Raw genomic sequence first — 15,582 nt, forward strand, 5'->3', positions numbered from 1 at the left:
ACTAGTGAAGAATTTTAACGAAAGGAATATTGAATCGTTTATAAGTTTCCCAGAGATTCAGTAGATTATACTGGTCGATGATGGGATATGTCTCGAATTCGAATTATCTCCGAAAAATCACCTAACGGAAAGGTAAAATTAGAAACCTATAAAAGGATTTATATTAAGTGGTTGGCGGTGATCTACACTTATCCCTAACAAGAAACGTGGGTTCAGGATTTCCTCCCAACTGCCTGCAACAGTAACTCAAATTAATGGCCTCATTGATAGACAGAAGTCTATCTGCTTTAAATGCTGAAAACGTGATATTAGCCATTATCCAGTCGTAGATCAATTGTAAAATAATAAACCATTTAAAAACAAAATGACTATAAACAGTAAAGTTATCTAAACAAACAAAAGAAATTCACAAGCATTCTAAGAAAAAATGGATAGTAGCTGGTAGTGGAATCCCAAACGCGCGTTTTGTCCTATTTGGAACTCGTCAGTTGCATGTACTTGAGCCATGGATTCCACCGCTAGCCATTATCCTTCTTTGCTTAGAATGCTTGTAAACTAAAGCAATATCGAGGCAATACACACAGTATACATATGTGCCAATAAGAGACTGATCAATTTCAGTCTTAAACACCAATGGGAAGATTCAAGTAAACAATACCAAGTGAATTTAAACAAAAGAAATTTTTAAAAACGTTAACTTTACAAATTTTTCAAAAACGTTTATGGAACCCAGTCATTCATTCAGTAACAATGTAGAACCTCGTACGTACGTACATCAGTTCGAGTTGCCATACCACATTAACACACAGATACAATTGTGAATTCAAATCCCGTAGTGGTAGAGGTATTAAGAGTATAAGCAGTAATCGGAAAGATCAGAGTTTGAAGATGTTATTCAAGGAGTATAATTTAGTAAAATAAATTTGGAAAGAGAAAAAAATGGGGACATGAAGAATTCAGAAGATTAGAATATGGGAGAACACAAAGAGTGGATGCACCTTCGCCATTGCAAATGATTTTGAGCCATGTGATTCAAAGTCTCTTACCATTGATTGCTCTCATCTGGCGGATCTCCGGAACCAGGAAGTCTACACCTACTAACATGGTTCAGTCCACCTGTCAGTGACTTCATGTATTTGTGCCATTTTTTGGTCTGGCCGCCCCTAGCTTTCTTCCAACCTGCTCCTATACCATTGAACATTGCACGTCGGAGCAGTCGGTGGTTGGGTATACGTAACACGTGTTTCACCCATTTCAATTGATGAAGTTTCACTATTTCACCAATTGATTTGCCATCCTTATCTAGTACTCGTATCCTAACAACTGCATTACCTACTTAATGATCCCAAAATATACGAACAATGTTTTGAAGACACATATGATAAAATACTAGTAACCTACGAATATCCTCTACTCTTACCGGATATGTCTCACTGCCATAAAGTTAATGGAACTTAACTTTTACAGTACAGATTCGGAGTTAAGATGAAAACTGAGTTATATAATCTACCATTTTCAAACACCATTAGATTGAAAAAATGAACATTTTATTGTGACTAAATTTATGCACGCTTATTTGCTAAACAATAATAAAGCATAATTGTCATAGAGTCAAAATGATCAATAATATTTATTATTTTACAATCTCATATTTTAAATCTTAAACTAATCTTAGCTAGACCACCACGGAAAACTTAAGAACACTAGACTGATGTTGCTAATAGTGTGAAATTTCCCAACAGTGAGTACCAACAACCCTGCATCTAGAATAGTGGACACATCCGCACGCAAGACCGAAAGTCACCTGGGTGATGGGTCGTGGGTGCACACAATCGAAGAGTCCCATCCGTTAAAGAAAGTGTAGTTCAGTCCTTTCAAATTTTCTGATATGGTCTAGCTAATATTAGTTCGTGATTTAAATATGAGGTTATAAATTAAGATAGAATATATAGCGACTCACGTGCAAATGGGTTTATTCTCATTTAACTCAGTTAAGCCCTTTTACTAACTTATTTAGCGGACAAAGCCATCCGCACTATAACAATTTATTGTACCCTTATTATTATTTTGTGCTTGTATGAAATACGCATGCTTGAATATTGCTTACGGCCTACGCATTTATTCACTCTGCTAGTCTCACTACTAACCGCTTATTTGATTCGATTACTCATTAATTTCACATGCTATATATATGTCCACGTTATTCATATGGCTGGCTCTGCTTTCTCGCTCACTTGATTGTACTCGATTACTTACATTCGCTCAGTCGCTCGCTTGCCTGTTTGCCGTTCGACACAACTCTTAATGCTCGTTTAATGCATCTGTAATTTTGGACATCTGTGTGTGTGGTCTCGAAATAAACGTAATCAACGCTTCGTATTCGCCTTCTGAATAATATACCGTTGGGGTTAAATAGGACGGTTATCAAGACGAATTGTATACGAAGCTTAAGGGATATATCGAATACCGACCACCACCTAATTGGCGATCCCGACGCGCGAACACGAAACAATGTTGAACGACATAATCCAATTCCTAAAATCCAACGTACTCGATTACAATTGTAACTATCATTTGGATTATAATTATAACTGTGGTTTTATTATCTCGTTATTTTAATTATACGTACATTATCTCACAAACATTATAGAACATAACGATAATATTCATAATAAACAACGATATTTTTACAAACAATTGATATTTTGGTGCAATTTAGTAAGTCCGTTCTTTGTTATAAATTGTACCATTTGTTTTTATCATTGTTTTTATCGACTCACTTTTCTCTGTGACATTCGCATTATATTCGTGTACTTTTTGATCTTTATAAATATGTCTTTAAGTAACGATACAATAGAACTTTCCCAAACGCCGTCCGTGAGGTCTATTAATGTAACTATTCCTCCTTTTAAGGTCACAGATCCTCAACTTTGGTTTATCAGACTTGAACATTACTTTGTAGCTAATCGTGTTCATACACAGCGAGATAAATTTGGCCACGCGAGCTCGCTACTTCCAGATGAAGTAGCAGATAATGTACGAGAGATTTTAATCAAGCCAGACATAGAAAAGCCATACGACGCATTAAAACAGGCAGTGATTAAAGCCGTCTCATTAAGCGACCGGCAAGCCATCGAACAACTCAGTCAAGTGCAGATAGGAGATAGGACTCCATCTCAACTAAAAAACTACATGAGAAGCATAATCGATGACAGAAAAGTAGATAAAAACATATTTTATCAGTTGTGGTTACGACGACTTCCAGCGAACGTGCAGCAGATCCTTGCGGTTGAGGACAGCGATGTCGATATAGACAACATCGCTAAAATAGCCGATAAGATTTATGAGAGAATGAAACAAACGAGTCCGCAAAGGCATAGTACCACAATAGAAGGACGAATCGATGCATTACAAAAGGAGATTAATGTTTTATGCCACAAGCTGACGAAACTAAATCAGAGCGATACGCAAAGAGGATGGTCACGAAGTAGATCAAGGGAAAGAAGTCGATCACGTTCTAGGAGACGCTCAACTCCTACAATATGTTGGTACCATCAAACTTTCGGCGATAAAGCTCGAAACTGTAGATCACCATGTAAATTCAAACGAACACACCGATTGTCGATAACCGCCGCAACAACTACAACAGCTCCTAGAAACAGTCGTTTATTTTACGTTCAGGATAGAGTAACAGGCGCTCAATTCTTAGTGGATACGGGAGCAGAAGTAAGCGTCGTGCCTCCAGTAAGTAACGAAACACGAAATATCGATACAGCGCTAACGTTTAAGGCAGCAAATAAATCCGATATAAAAACATATGGCAAGCGAAAAGTAACCTTGAATTTCGGTCGTACTACCTCATTCCGCTGGGAATTCATTATCGCAGATGTATCCGTACCTATAATTGGTATTGATTTCTTAAAGAATTTTGACTTACTAGTGGATACCCGACGAAACCGGCTCGTGAACGGCGACCATTCAGTAGTGATAAGAGGAGTGACGACTGATCACGCATCCATGAATTTAGTAGTGTCAAAAGACAAAAGCGAGCCATATAGATCGCTTCTAAACGAGTATGCCGATCTGACGAAGGTATCATACGATAACAGAGATCTTAAACATACGGTACAGCACCATATTATAACGAAAGGTCCACCGACTAAATCAAGACCACGAAGGCTAGACCCGAAAAGGTTGAATGTCGCGAAACGAGAGTTCGAAAAGTTGACGAAGCTTGGTATCATAAGACCTTCTAATAGTCCCTGGGCGTCCCCATTGCATATGGTTTCGAAGAAGAATGGGGAAATCAGGCCATGCGGAGACTATAGAGCCCTTAACAACCAAACGATAGCGGACAGATATCCGATACCACATATCCACGACATTACTACCAATATGGAAGGTGCCACGATATTTTCGAAAATCGATCCCGTTCGAGCTTATTACCATATTCCCGTAGCGGCAGAAGATATATCTAAAACGGCTATAACTACTCCATTTGGGTTATTCGAGTTTTTGCGAGTGCCCTTCGGATTAACTAATGCAGCCCAAACTTTCCAAAGATTCATCGATCAGGTCGTCAGGGGTTTGACAGGAGTTCACGCATATATCGATGATATACTAGTAGCTAGATCCACCAGGGAAGAACATCTACAACATCTACGACAGTTGTGTACGAAACTTCAAGAACATGGCGTCACTATTAACGTGGAAAAGTGTGAATTTGGAAAGGAATCATTGCAATTCCTAGGTCATATGATAAATTCACATGGTATCATGCCAGTTCCGACAGAAGTTGCTGCTATTCGTAATTATCCGTTGCCCGATTCACAAAGAAAATTACGAAGATTCTTGGGGCTAATAAACTATTATAGACGATTTATCCCAAACTGCGCAGCAATATTACAGCCATTGACCGACGCCTTGCGAGGACATACTCAAACATTCCGTCTTTCAGCGGATGCTATACAGGCTTTTGAGAACGCTAAGCGAGCGCTAAACGAGATGATGTTGGTACGACGAAAGAACGAAGCACCATTAGCAGTAATGACAGACGCATCAAACTTAGCAGTAGGAGCCGTTTTGCAGCAGTTAGTAAACGGTGCATGGGAGCCACTTTCATTTTTCTCGAAAAGATTAAATCCTACCCAAACGAGATATAGTACGTTTGGAAGAGAATTATTAGCAATCTACTTAGCAATAAAACACTTCCGTCATATGGTCGAAGGCATAAGTTTTACCGTCTATACAGACCACAAACCACTAACGAAAGCATTAAGCGCAAAGCAAGACAATTATTCCCCGAGAGAGATCCGACAACTAGAGTTCATTTCACAGTTCACGTCCGACATACAGTACGTTAAAGGACAAGAAAACGATGTGGCCGACCCATTGTCACGAGCAACGATAAGCACACTTATGGCAAGTGGAATTGATTATAACGGTCTAGCAAAGTTGCAGGAGAGAGACATCGAGCTAAATAAACCCAGATCCGGTGGTTCAACATCATTAGTACTCGAAGAGGTGCGGTTTGGTAACACGAAAATAATTTGCGATACATCAACAGGCCGACCGCGACACAAAATATTCGAAAGCATGCACAACATGTCGCACCCAGGAATAAAAGCCACGATAAAGCTGATTAGTGAACGATTCGTATGGACAAACATGAATCACGATGTACGTAATTGGACACAAGCATGCATGAAGTGCCAAAAAGTTAAGGTACATCGTCATACTAGCTCTGCAGTAGGTCCGTTTTCGCACCCAGACACTAGATTTGAACATATACACATCGATATTGTAGGACCACTGCCCGTTTCAAATGGATACAACTATATCTTTACATGCATCGATAGGTTTACACGATGGCCGGTAGCAGTGCCGATAAAAGACACCTCAGCTGAAACGGTAGCTAAAACCCTAGTTGAAAATTGGATTTCTTACTACAGTGTACCAACGATTATCACAACTGATAGAGGAGCACAATTCGAAAGTCGACTCTTTCAGCAGCTTACAGAACTCCTCGGTATTAAACGAATCCGAACGACATCGTACCATCCAATGGCAAACGGAATGGTCGAACGCCTACATAGGCAATTAAAAGCGTCCCTTACAGCCGTCATCGTTAACAACGATTGGTCTAATAAACTTCCTCTAGTAATGCTAGCCCTAAGAGCAACAATTAAACAAGACAAGGGGTGTTGTCCAGCCGAGTTAGTATACGGAACTACTCTGCGATTACCCGGAGAATTTTTCACTTCAAGTAAAAATGTCCCGACTGATGTAACCGGCTATGTGCAACGCCTGAGAAAGCACATGAGCGATTTAAAAATAACACCTCCCAGACCACAACAACGACGGGCATTCATACCACAGGAACTGCATAACAGCTCTCACGTATTCATCAGAAGAGATAAAATACAACCACCTCTTCAACCGAGTTACGACGGCCCATTTAAAGTGAAAGAGAGGACAAATAAAACGGTTACCATAGAAAAAGCTGGGAAGACAGATGTCATTAGCATCGATCGAGTAAAGCCAGCTTTCATCGATAGCGATAATCAATCAACAAGTACAGACTCATCTAAGATGGTCACACCAGCGAAACACGAGTCCCACAAATCAACAACGTTAACGCAACAAAAAGACAAGACTCCGATAATAACAAGATCCGGCCGCAGAGTAAGATGGCCCCAACAATATGTCGCTACGATTTTTTATTAATGATCTACTATTTTAAATATTAATTATAACTTCATCTTAATTTTGTATAAGCCATTTTTTTCAAACAATTGAAACGACCCTATTCAGTCTACTATTTTTATGCAAACACAGACATTTTCCATATATCTTTGTTTGCAGGGGGAGCTATTATAGCGACTCACGTGCAAATGGGTTTATTCTCATTTAACTCAGTTAAGCCCTTTTACTAACTTATTTAGCGGACAAAGCCATCCGCACTATAACAATTTATTGTACCCTTATTATTATTTTGTGCTTGTATGAAATACGCATGCTTGAATATTGCTTACGGCCTACGCATTTATTCACTCTGCTAGTCTCACTACTAACCGCTTATTTGATTCGATTACTCATTAATTTCACATGCTATATATATGTCCACGTTATTCATATGGCTGGCTCTGCTTTCTCGCTCACTTGATTGTACTCGATTACTTACATTCGCTCAGTCGCTCGCTTGCCTGTTTGCCGTTCGACACAACTCTTAATGCTCGTTTAATGCATCTGTAATTTTGGACATCTGTGTGTGTGGTCTCGAAATAAACGTAATCAACGCTTCGTATTCGCCTTCTGAATAATATACCGTTGGGGTTAAATAGGACGGTTATCAAGACGAATTGTATACGAAGTTTAAGGGATATATCGAATACCGACCACCACATAATTGGCGATCCCGACGCGCGAACACGAAACAATGTTGAACGACATAATCCAATTCCTAAAATCCAACGTACTCGATTACAATTGTAACTATCATTTGGATTATAATTATAACTGTGGTTTTATTATCTCGTTATTTTAATTATACGTACATTATCTCACAAACATTATAGAACATAACGATAATATTCATAATAAACAACGATATTTTTACAAACAATTGATATTTTGGTGCAATTTAGTAAGTCCGTTCTTTGTTATAAATTGTACCATTTGTTTTTATCATTGTTTTTATCGACTCACTTTTCTCTGTGACATTCGCATTATATTCGTGTACTTTTTGATCTTTATAAATATGTCTTTAAGTAACGATACAATAGAACTTTCCCAAACGCCGTCCGTGAGGTCTATTAATGTAACTATTCCTCCTTTTAAGGTCACAGATCCTCAACTTTGGTTTATCAGACTTGAACATTACTTTGTAGCTAATCGTGTTCATACACAGCGAGATAAATTTGGCCACGCGAGCTCGCTACTTCCAGATGAAGTAGCAGATAATGTACGAGAGATTTTAATCAAGCCAGACATAGAAAAGCCATACGACGCATTAAAACAGGCAGTGATTAAAGCCGTCTCATTAAGCGACCGGCAAGCCATCGAACAACCTCAGTCAAGTGCAGATAGGAGATAGGACTCCATCTCAACTAAAAAACTACATGAGAAGCATAATCGATGACAGAAAAGTAGATAAAAACATATTTTATCAGTTGTGGTTACGACGACTTCCAGCGAACGTGCAGCAGATCCTTGCGGTTGAGGACAGCGATGTCGATATAGACAACATCGCTAAAATAGCCGATAAGATTTATGAGAGAATGAAACAAACGAGTCCGCAAAGGCATAGTACCACAATAGAAGGACGAATCGATGCATTACAAAAGGAGATTAATGTTTTATGCCACAAGCTGACGAAACTAAATCAGAGCGATACGCAAAGAGGATGGTCACGAAGTAGATCAAGGGAAAGAAGTCGATCACGTTCTAGGAGACGCTCAACTCCTACAATATGTTGGTACCATCAAACTTTCGGCGATAAAGCTCGAAACTGTAGATCACCATGTAAATTCAAACGAACACACCGATTGTCGATAACCGCCGCAACAACTACAACAGCTCCTAGAAACAGTCGTTTATTTTACGTTCAGGATAGAGTAACAGGCGCTCAATTCTTAGTGGATACGGGAGCAGAAGTAAGCGTCGTGCCTCCAGTAAGTAACGAAACACGAAATATCGATACAGCGCTAACGTTTAAGGCAGCAAATAAATCCGATATAAAAACATATGGCAAGCGAAAAGTAACCTTGAATTTCGGTCGTACTACCTCATTCCGCTGGGAATTCATTATCGCAGATGTATCCGTACCTATAATTGGTATTGATTTCTTAAAGAATTTTGACTTACTAGTGGATACCCGACGAAACCGGCTCGTGAACGGCGACCATTCAGTAGTGATAAGAGGAGTGACGACTGATCACGCATCCATGAATTTAGTAGTGTCAAAAGACAAAAGCGAGCCATATAGATCGCTTCTAAACGAGTATGCCGATCTGACGAAGGTATCATACGATAACAGAGATCTTAAACATACGGTACAGCACCATATTATAACGAAAGGTCCACCGACTAAATCAAGACCACGAAGGCTAGACCCGAAAAGGTTGAATGTCGCGAAACGAGAGTTCGAAAAGTTGACGAAGCTTGGTATCATAAGACCTTCTAATAGTCCCTGGGCGTCCCCATTGCATATGGTTTCGAAGAAGAATGGGGAAATCAGGCCATGCGGAGACTATAGAGCCCTTAACAACCAAACGATAGCGGACAGATATCCGATACCACATATCCACGACATTACTACCAATATGGAAGGTGCCACGATATTTTCGAAAATCGATCCCGTTCGAGCTTATTACCATATTCCCGTAGCGGCAGAAGATATATCTAAAACGGCTATAACTACTCCATTTGGGTTATTCGAGTTTTTGCGAGTGCCCTTCGGATTAACTAATGCAGCCCAAACTTTCCAAAGATTCATCGATCAGGTCGTCAGGGGTTTGACAGGAGTTCACGCATATATCGATGATATACTAGTAGCTAGATCCACCAGGGAAGAACATCTACAACATCTACGACAGTTGTGTACGAAACTTCAAGAACATGGCGTCACTATTAACGTGGAAAAGTGTGAATTTGGAAAGGAATCATTGCAATTCCTAGGTCATATGATAAATTCACATGGTATCATGCCAGTTCCGACAGAAGTTGCTGCTATTCGTAATTATCCGTTGCCCGATTCACAAAGAAAATTACGAAGATTCTTGGGGCTAATAAACTATTATAGACGATTTATCCCAAACTGCGCAGCAATATTACAGCCATTGACCGACGCCTTGCGAGGACATACTCAAACATTCCTTCTTTCAGCGGATGCTATACAGGCTTTTGAGAACGCTAAGCGAGCGCTAAACGAGATGATGTTGGTACGACGAAAGAACGAAGCACCATTAGCAGTAATGACAGACGCATCAAACTTAGCAGTAGGAGCCGTTTTGCAGCAGTTAGTAAACGGTGCATGGGAGCCACTTTCATTTTTCTCGAAAAGATTAAATCCTACCCAAACGAGATATAGTACGTTTGGAAGAGAATTATTAGCAATCTACTTAGCAATAAAACACTTCCGTCATATGGTCGAAGGCATAAGTTTTACCGTCTATACAGACCACAAACCACTAACGAAAGCATTAAGCGCAAAGCAAGACAATTATTCCCCGAGAGAGATCCGACAACTAGAGTTCATTTCACAGTTCACGTCCGACATACAGTACGTTAAAGGACAAGAAAACGATGTGGCCGACCCATTGTCACGAGCAACGATAAGCACACTTATGGCAAGTGGAATTGATTATAACGGTCTAGCAAAGTTGCAGGAGAGAGACATCGAGCTAAATAAACCCAGATCCGGTGGTTCAACATCATTAGTACTCGAAGAGGTGCGGTTTGGTAACACGAAAATAATTTGCGATACATCAACAGGCCGACCGCGACACAAAATATTCGAAAGCATGCACAACATGTCGCACCCAGGAATAAAAGCCACGATAAAGCTGATTAGTGAACGATTCGTATGGACAAACATGAATCACGATGTACGTAATTGGACACAAGCATGCATGAAGTGCCAAAAAGTTAAGGTACATCGTCATACTAGCTCTGCAGTAGGTCCGTTTTCGCACCCAGACACTAGATTTGAACATATACACATCGATATTGTAGGACCACTGCCCGTTTCAAATGGATACAACTATATCTTTACATGCATCGATAGGTTTACACGATGGCCGGTAGCAGTGCCGATAAAAGACACCTCAGCTGAAACGGTAGCTAAAACCCTAGTTGAAAATTGGATTTCTTACTACAGTGCACCAACGATTATCACAACTGATAGAGGAGCACAATTCGAAAGTCGACTCTTTCAGCAGCTTACAGAACTCCTCGGTATTAAACGAATCCGAACGACATCGTACCATCCAATGGCAAACGGAATGGTCGAACGCCTACATAGGCAATTAAAAGCGTCCCTTACAGCCGTCATCGTTAACAACGATTGGTCTAATAAACTTCCTCTAGTAATGCTAGCCCTAAGAGCAACAATTAAACAAGACAAGGGGTGTTGTCCAGCCGAGTTAGTATACGGAACTACTCTGCGATTACCCGGAGAATTTTTCACTTCAAGTAAAAATGTCCCGACTGATGTAACCGGCTATGTGCAACGCCTGAGAAAGCACATGAGCGATTTAAAAATAACACCTCCCAGACCACAACAACGACGGGCATTCATACCACAGGAACTGCATAACAGCTCTCACGTATTCATCAGAAGAGATAAAATACAACCACCTCTTCAACCGAGTTACGACGGCCCATTTAAAGTGAAAGAGAGGACAAATAAAACGGTTACCATAGAAAAAGCTGGGAAGACAGATGTCATTAGCATCGATCGAGTAAAGCCAGCTTTCAACGATAGCGATAATCAATCAACAAGTACAGACTCATCTAAGATGGTCACACCAGCGAAACACGAGTCCCACAAATCAACAACGTTAACGCAACAAAAAGACAAGACTCCGATAATAACAAGATCCGGCCGCAGAGTAAGATGGCCCCAACAATATGTCGCTACGATTTTTTATTAATGATCTACTATTTTAAATATTAATTATAACTTCATCTTAATTTTGTATAAGCCATTTTTTTCAAACAATTGAAACGACCCTATTCAGTCTACTATTTTTTTATGCAAACACAGACATTTTCCATATATCTTTGTTTGCAGGGGGGAGCTATTATAGCGACTCACGTGCAAATGGGTTTATTCTCATTTAACTCAGTTAAGCCCTTTCACTAACTTATTTAGCGGACAAAGCCATCCGCACTATAACAATTTATTGTACCCTTATTATTATTTTGTGCTTGTATGAAATACGCATGCTTGAATATTGCTTACGGCCTACGCATTTATTCACTCTGCTAGTCTCACTACTAACCGCTTATTTGATTCGATTACTCATTAATTTCACATGCTATATATATGTCCACGTTATTCATATGGCTGGCTCTGCTTTCTCGCTCACTTGATTGTACTCGATTACTTACATTCGCTCAGTCGCTCGCTTGCCTGTTTGCCGTTCGACACAACTCTTAATGCTCGTTTAATGCATCTGTAATTTTGGACATCTGTGTGTGTGGTCTCGAAATAAACGTAATCAACGCTTCGTATTCGCCTTCTGAATAATATACCGTTGGGGTTAAATAGGACGGTTATCAAGACGAATTGTATACGAAGCTTAAGGGATATATCGAATACCGACCACCACAAATATATCAGTGCTGCAGTTTAAGTCTAGACTTAGAGTTGAAGTAGATATGGGAAATGAGATAGACATTACGATGGCCAAAAAACAATCCAATCAACACTAGCTAGATCAATACCAGCTACTAAGAAAATCAAGTAAGGATCTACTATAAGCATCCTATATTTTTCTCGACTTGTTTGTATCAATCAAATGTCCATTCATATTTATAAAATCCATTCCACAGTATGCTACATACAGTTATCAAGGCTATTTTAATAACGAACGGAATGCACAATGAAAATAAGGTTAGATTTATCGGAAAAAATTACGTACTCGACTATTTAATAATCCATTATTCTGAAGAGACAATGTCTGACTTGATATTTTACCAACTTGAATGCGTTTAAACACGCACATTGTTTGGCCAGCACGATTGCGAAGTTTTGGTTGTAAAACACTTATTTGTGGTAGATTTCCTTCACCATATAATTCAAAAGTAAGAACAGGCGGATTTGAAGAACGTTTTGTACTGGAACTAGTGCTTCCTCGACCTGAAGTAACTATGGTACTTGGAGATAGTTTATTGTCTACATATACATTAAATGTTGCTGTGTAAAGCTGGAACATTTAACAAAGTATAAAGAAGTGAATGCATTGAATTTGTAGAAAAATCATCCGTATTAAAGTCAAGTTCTTTATCATGAAATATCAAAAAGAAATAAGTTAATAGACCCAAGACACTAAGTAACGCGTAATCTTACTTCAGTGTCAACCACTCACTTTTAAATGGTCGGTAAAATTCAATACTAAACCTGGTACATGTGTACACAGGTTTAAGCTGTGGTCCACATTAGCACAGAGATGAAATTGTCTGGTCGAATACCACAAGGTTAGACGTAGTAATTGTTGTAACGGGTGGACTGCAGGTTAAATGGAGCAGCGTATTTATCGATCGATTACAGTGGAACGGAAAACACGTAGTGAACGACCTAGTGCCCTGACTGGTCCCGCTTCCCTGTCTAGCCCAGCCAGTTGAGTCTAGAACGCAAGTCACAGCCTCTGAGTTATGAATCATTATATTTCAGACATACTCTATTTATATACTAACCAAATAGACCACATCGTACCATAAAATAGAAAACAACATTTACACAATATTTAACGAGTGAAATAAATAACGGCCAATAGGAAACGTTCATTTAACGTCCAAGGACATCATTAGACTTAACATGATAATGATTGGCACATAATTCCTCAGCATCCATAACACCTCCTTTTTTTTCAAGATCCGGAGTTGATATCCGGATTTTAAAATTTTCTGCGTCCGTCCTCCTCCGCGAAATAATGCTAGGTCCTCACATACCCAAGTAACAGTTAGTCTGATTCTATTTAAAGCATATTTCGCGCATTGGGTAGAGGGTCCACTAGAACCGACTAGATGATGAGGATCAGCGACACTAGATATGAGGTCATTAAGGTTTGATTCTTGTGAAACATATTCATCAGACCTCTTCAAAATTCCATCAATGGATAATAGATCACTAAAATAAACAGCATCTTTGAAATTTGTATTAGATTTCTGACCATTATTTGATGCATGAGACATTTTCTGGCACGAGGGGTTCTTCTTGTGAGCTGGATGCCTAACTGTCTGTAAATGTTCCGGGCACAGTGGGATTTGAACCCACGACAGGGCATGCTTCTGAATTGGACATTTCTGGATCGTTGGACGGATCATGAGCGACTGCCTCGTTTGCATTACTGATCATCAGGGATTCATAGAGGCTTTTGTTTTCATATTCATACGTCCTGCAGTCATTTTCGAGTTCAGTGTGCAAGTGAGAAATTAATTCATCAATTTCTTTCACATCTCCGAAACACGGGAGATTTAGCAGTCACGTGCGTAAATTGTCCAAAACATCCAACTGGCTCTCTCTGAAACGCTGCTGCTGGCGATCAAGTAGTAGCTGCAATTGATCGGGAAAAACAGTCATTTTCTGAATCAGCAGGGTAATGAGAAATACTGTGATCAATTAACAACCAATGACTTCCAAGAACACCGACGATCAATCTGAATGCTGATTGGTCAAAATTATTAGGTTGAATCTCGTCCAATTACAGGGTTCGAAAGTAATAGTATTAGTGGTAATAGACAAGATTAGATATCGAAGATACAATTCGAGAAGAAAATACAAATTAGTGAAATTTAAAAAAATTGTGAGTAATTTAGAAGCCTAAAATTTGGGAGAAGATAAACGGTAGATGCACCTGATTCATAGACTGATATCATATCTTGGTTTGGCTTTTATATCTTAAAACAATCCTAAGTATAAATTTACGTTAAAATAATTATACATTTTCAATGAAAAACAATAAAGTTCTACCTAGTGATTAACTCACTTGCATAGATGTTGGACAAAACGTTACATTTGCATAACTAGATGAATGTGGTTCTATCTGAGCTTTATCTGGTATCACTTCAAACGAATCACAACTAGTAGATTGACTACTTCGGCTACTTGAACGTCCATTTGGTTGATTAGGACTAACTGTTCCGACTGCACAAACTTCAAATGAAACATCTGCAGGTACATTACTTCGATTAGCTATACGGAAACGTGCAACAACACGTGAACCAACTAAAACATTTCTATAAACAAAGCGATTTTCTTCAATTCCAAATATACTGCCGGATGAAATCTATAAATAAGTTATACAATACGAAAAGAGATTGATATTTTTTCATTAAAACAGGAACTAATTATTTTACAATCAATGTAACGTAGAATCTGGGACATATGAATACGTTTAACTGATTAAATCATATCAGCACAGCAAGATGAAATTACAAAGATAATATTTTAAGATAATAAAAGTTATATTCGTATCAGTGATAGAATAAAAAACACTAAGGTATAAAGAATATGACTTGAGAAGAATAAATTCTCTGAAAATAAGGACTAAAATAATTTTTAACTCAGGATCTATGCAAAGATGAAAAGTAGATGTACTTGAATCATTATGACCGATTCTAAGTCATACCATAAGACATTTCCAACCATCAGTCTAATCATGAGATCGCTAAAACTCTGCTTAAATTCAACCCTATTTACTTTTAACGGTATTTTACACAAACAAACTAACGGTGGAGCAACGGGATCCCCCGTGTCCCTGATTGTAGCCAACCTTTTCATGGCATACATAGAATCAAATATCTTCGCCCACAACATTATACCACGAATTTGGCTTAGATATGTAGACGATACAT

At 38.9% G+C, this 15,582-nt stretch overlaps 1 protein-coding gene across 1 annotated transcript in view; it reads right to left on the reverse strand.

Annotated features, from left to right (window-relative positions):
* Positions 1 to 15,582, reverse strand: part of MS3_00010891 (uncharacterized protein) — a gene marked incomplete at both ends in the record, with an annotated part of 133,298 nt that overhangs the window by 44,765 nt on the left and 72,951 nt on the right. Inside the window, 2 exons of the mRNA XM_051219305.1 lie at positions 12,648 to 12,932; positions 14,715 to 15,014. Coding sequence (XP_051066084.1) covers positions 12,648 to 12,932; positions 14,715 to 15,014 — 585 coding nt within the window. The remainder of the gene's footprint in view (positions 1 to 12,647; positions 12,933 to 14,714; positions 15,015 to 15,582) is intronic.

This window comes from Schistosoma haematobium, chromosome 4 (genome assembly GCF_000699445.3).
Source record: "Schistosoma haematobium chromosome 4, whole genome shotgun sequence".
Taxonomy (NCBI): Eukaryota; Metazoa; Platyhelminthes; class Trematoda; order Strigeidida; family Schistosomatidae; genus Schistosoma; species Schistosoma haematobium.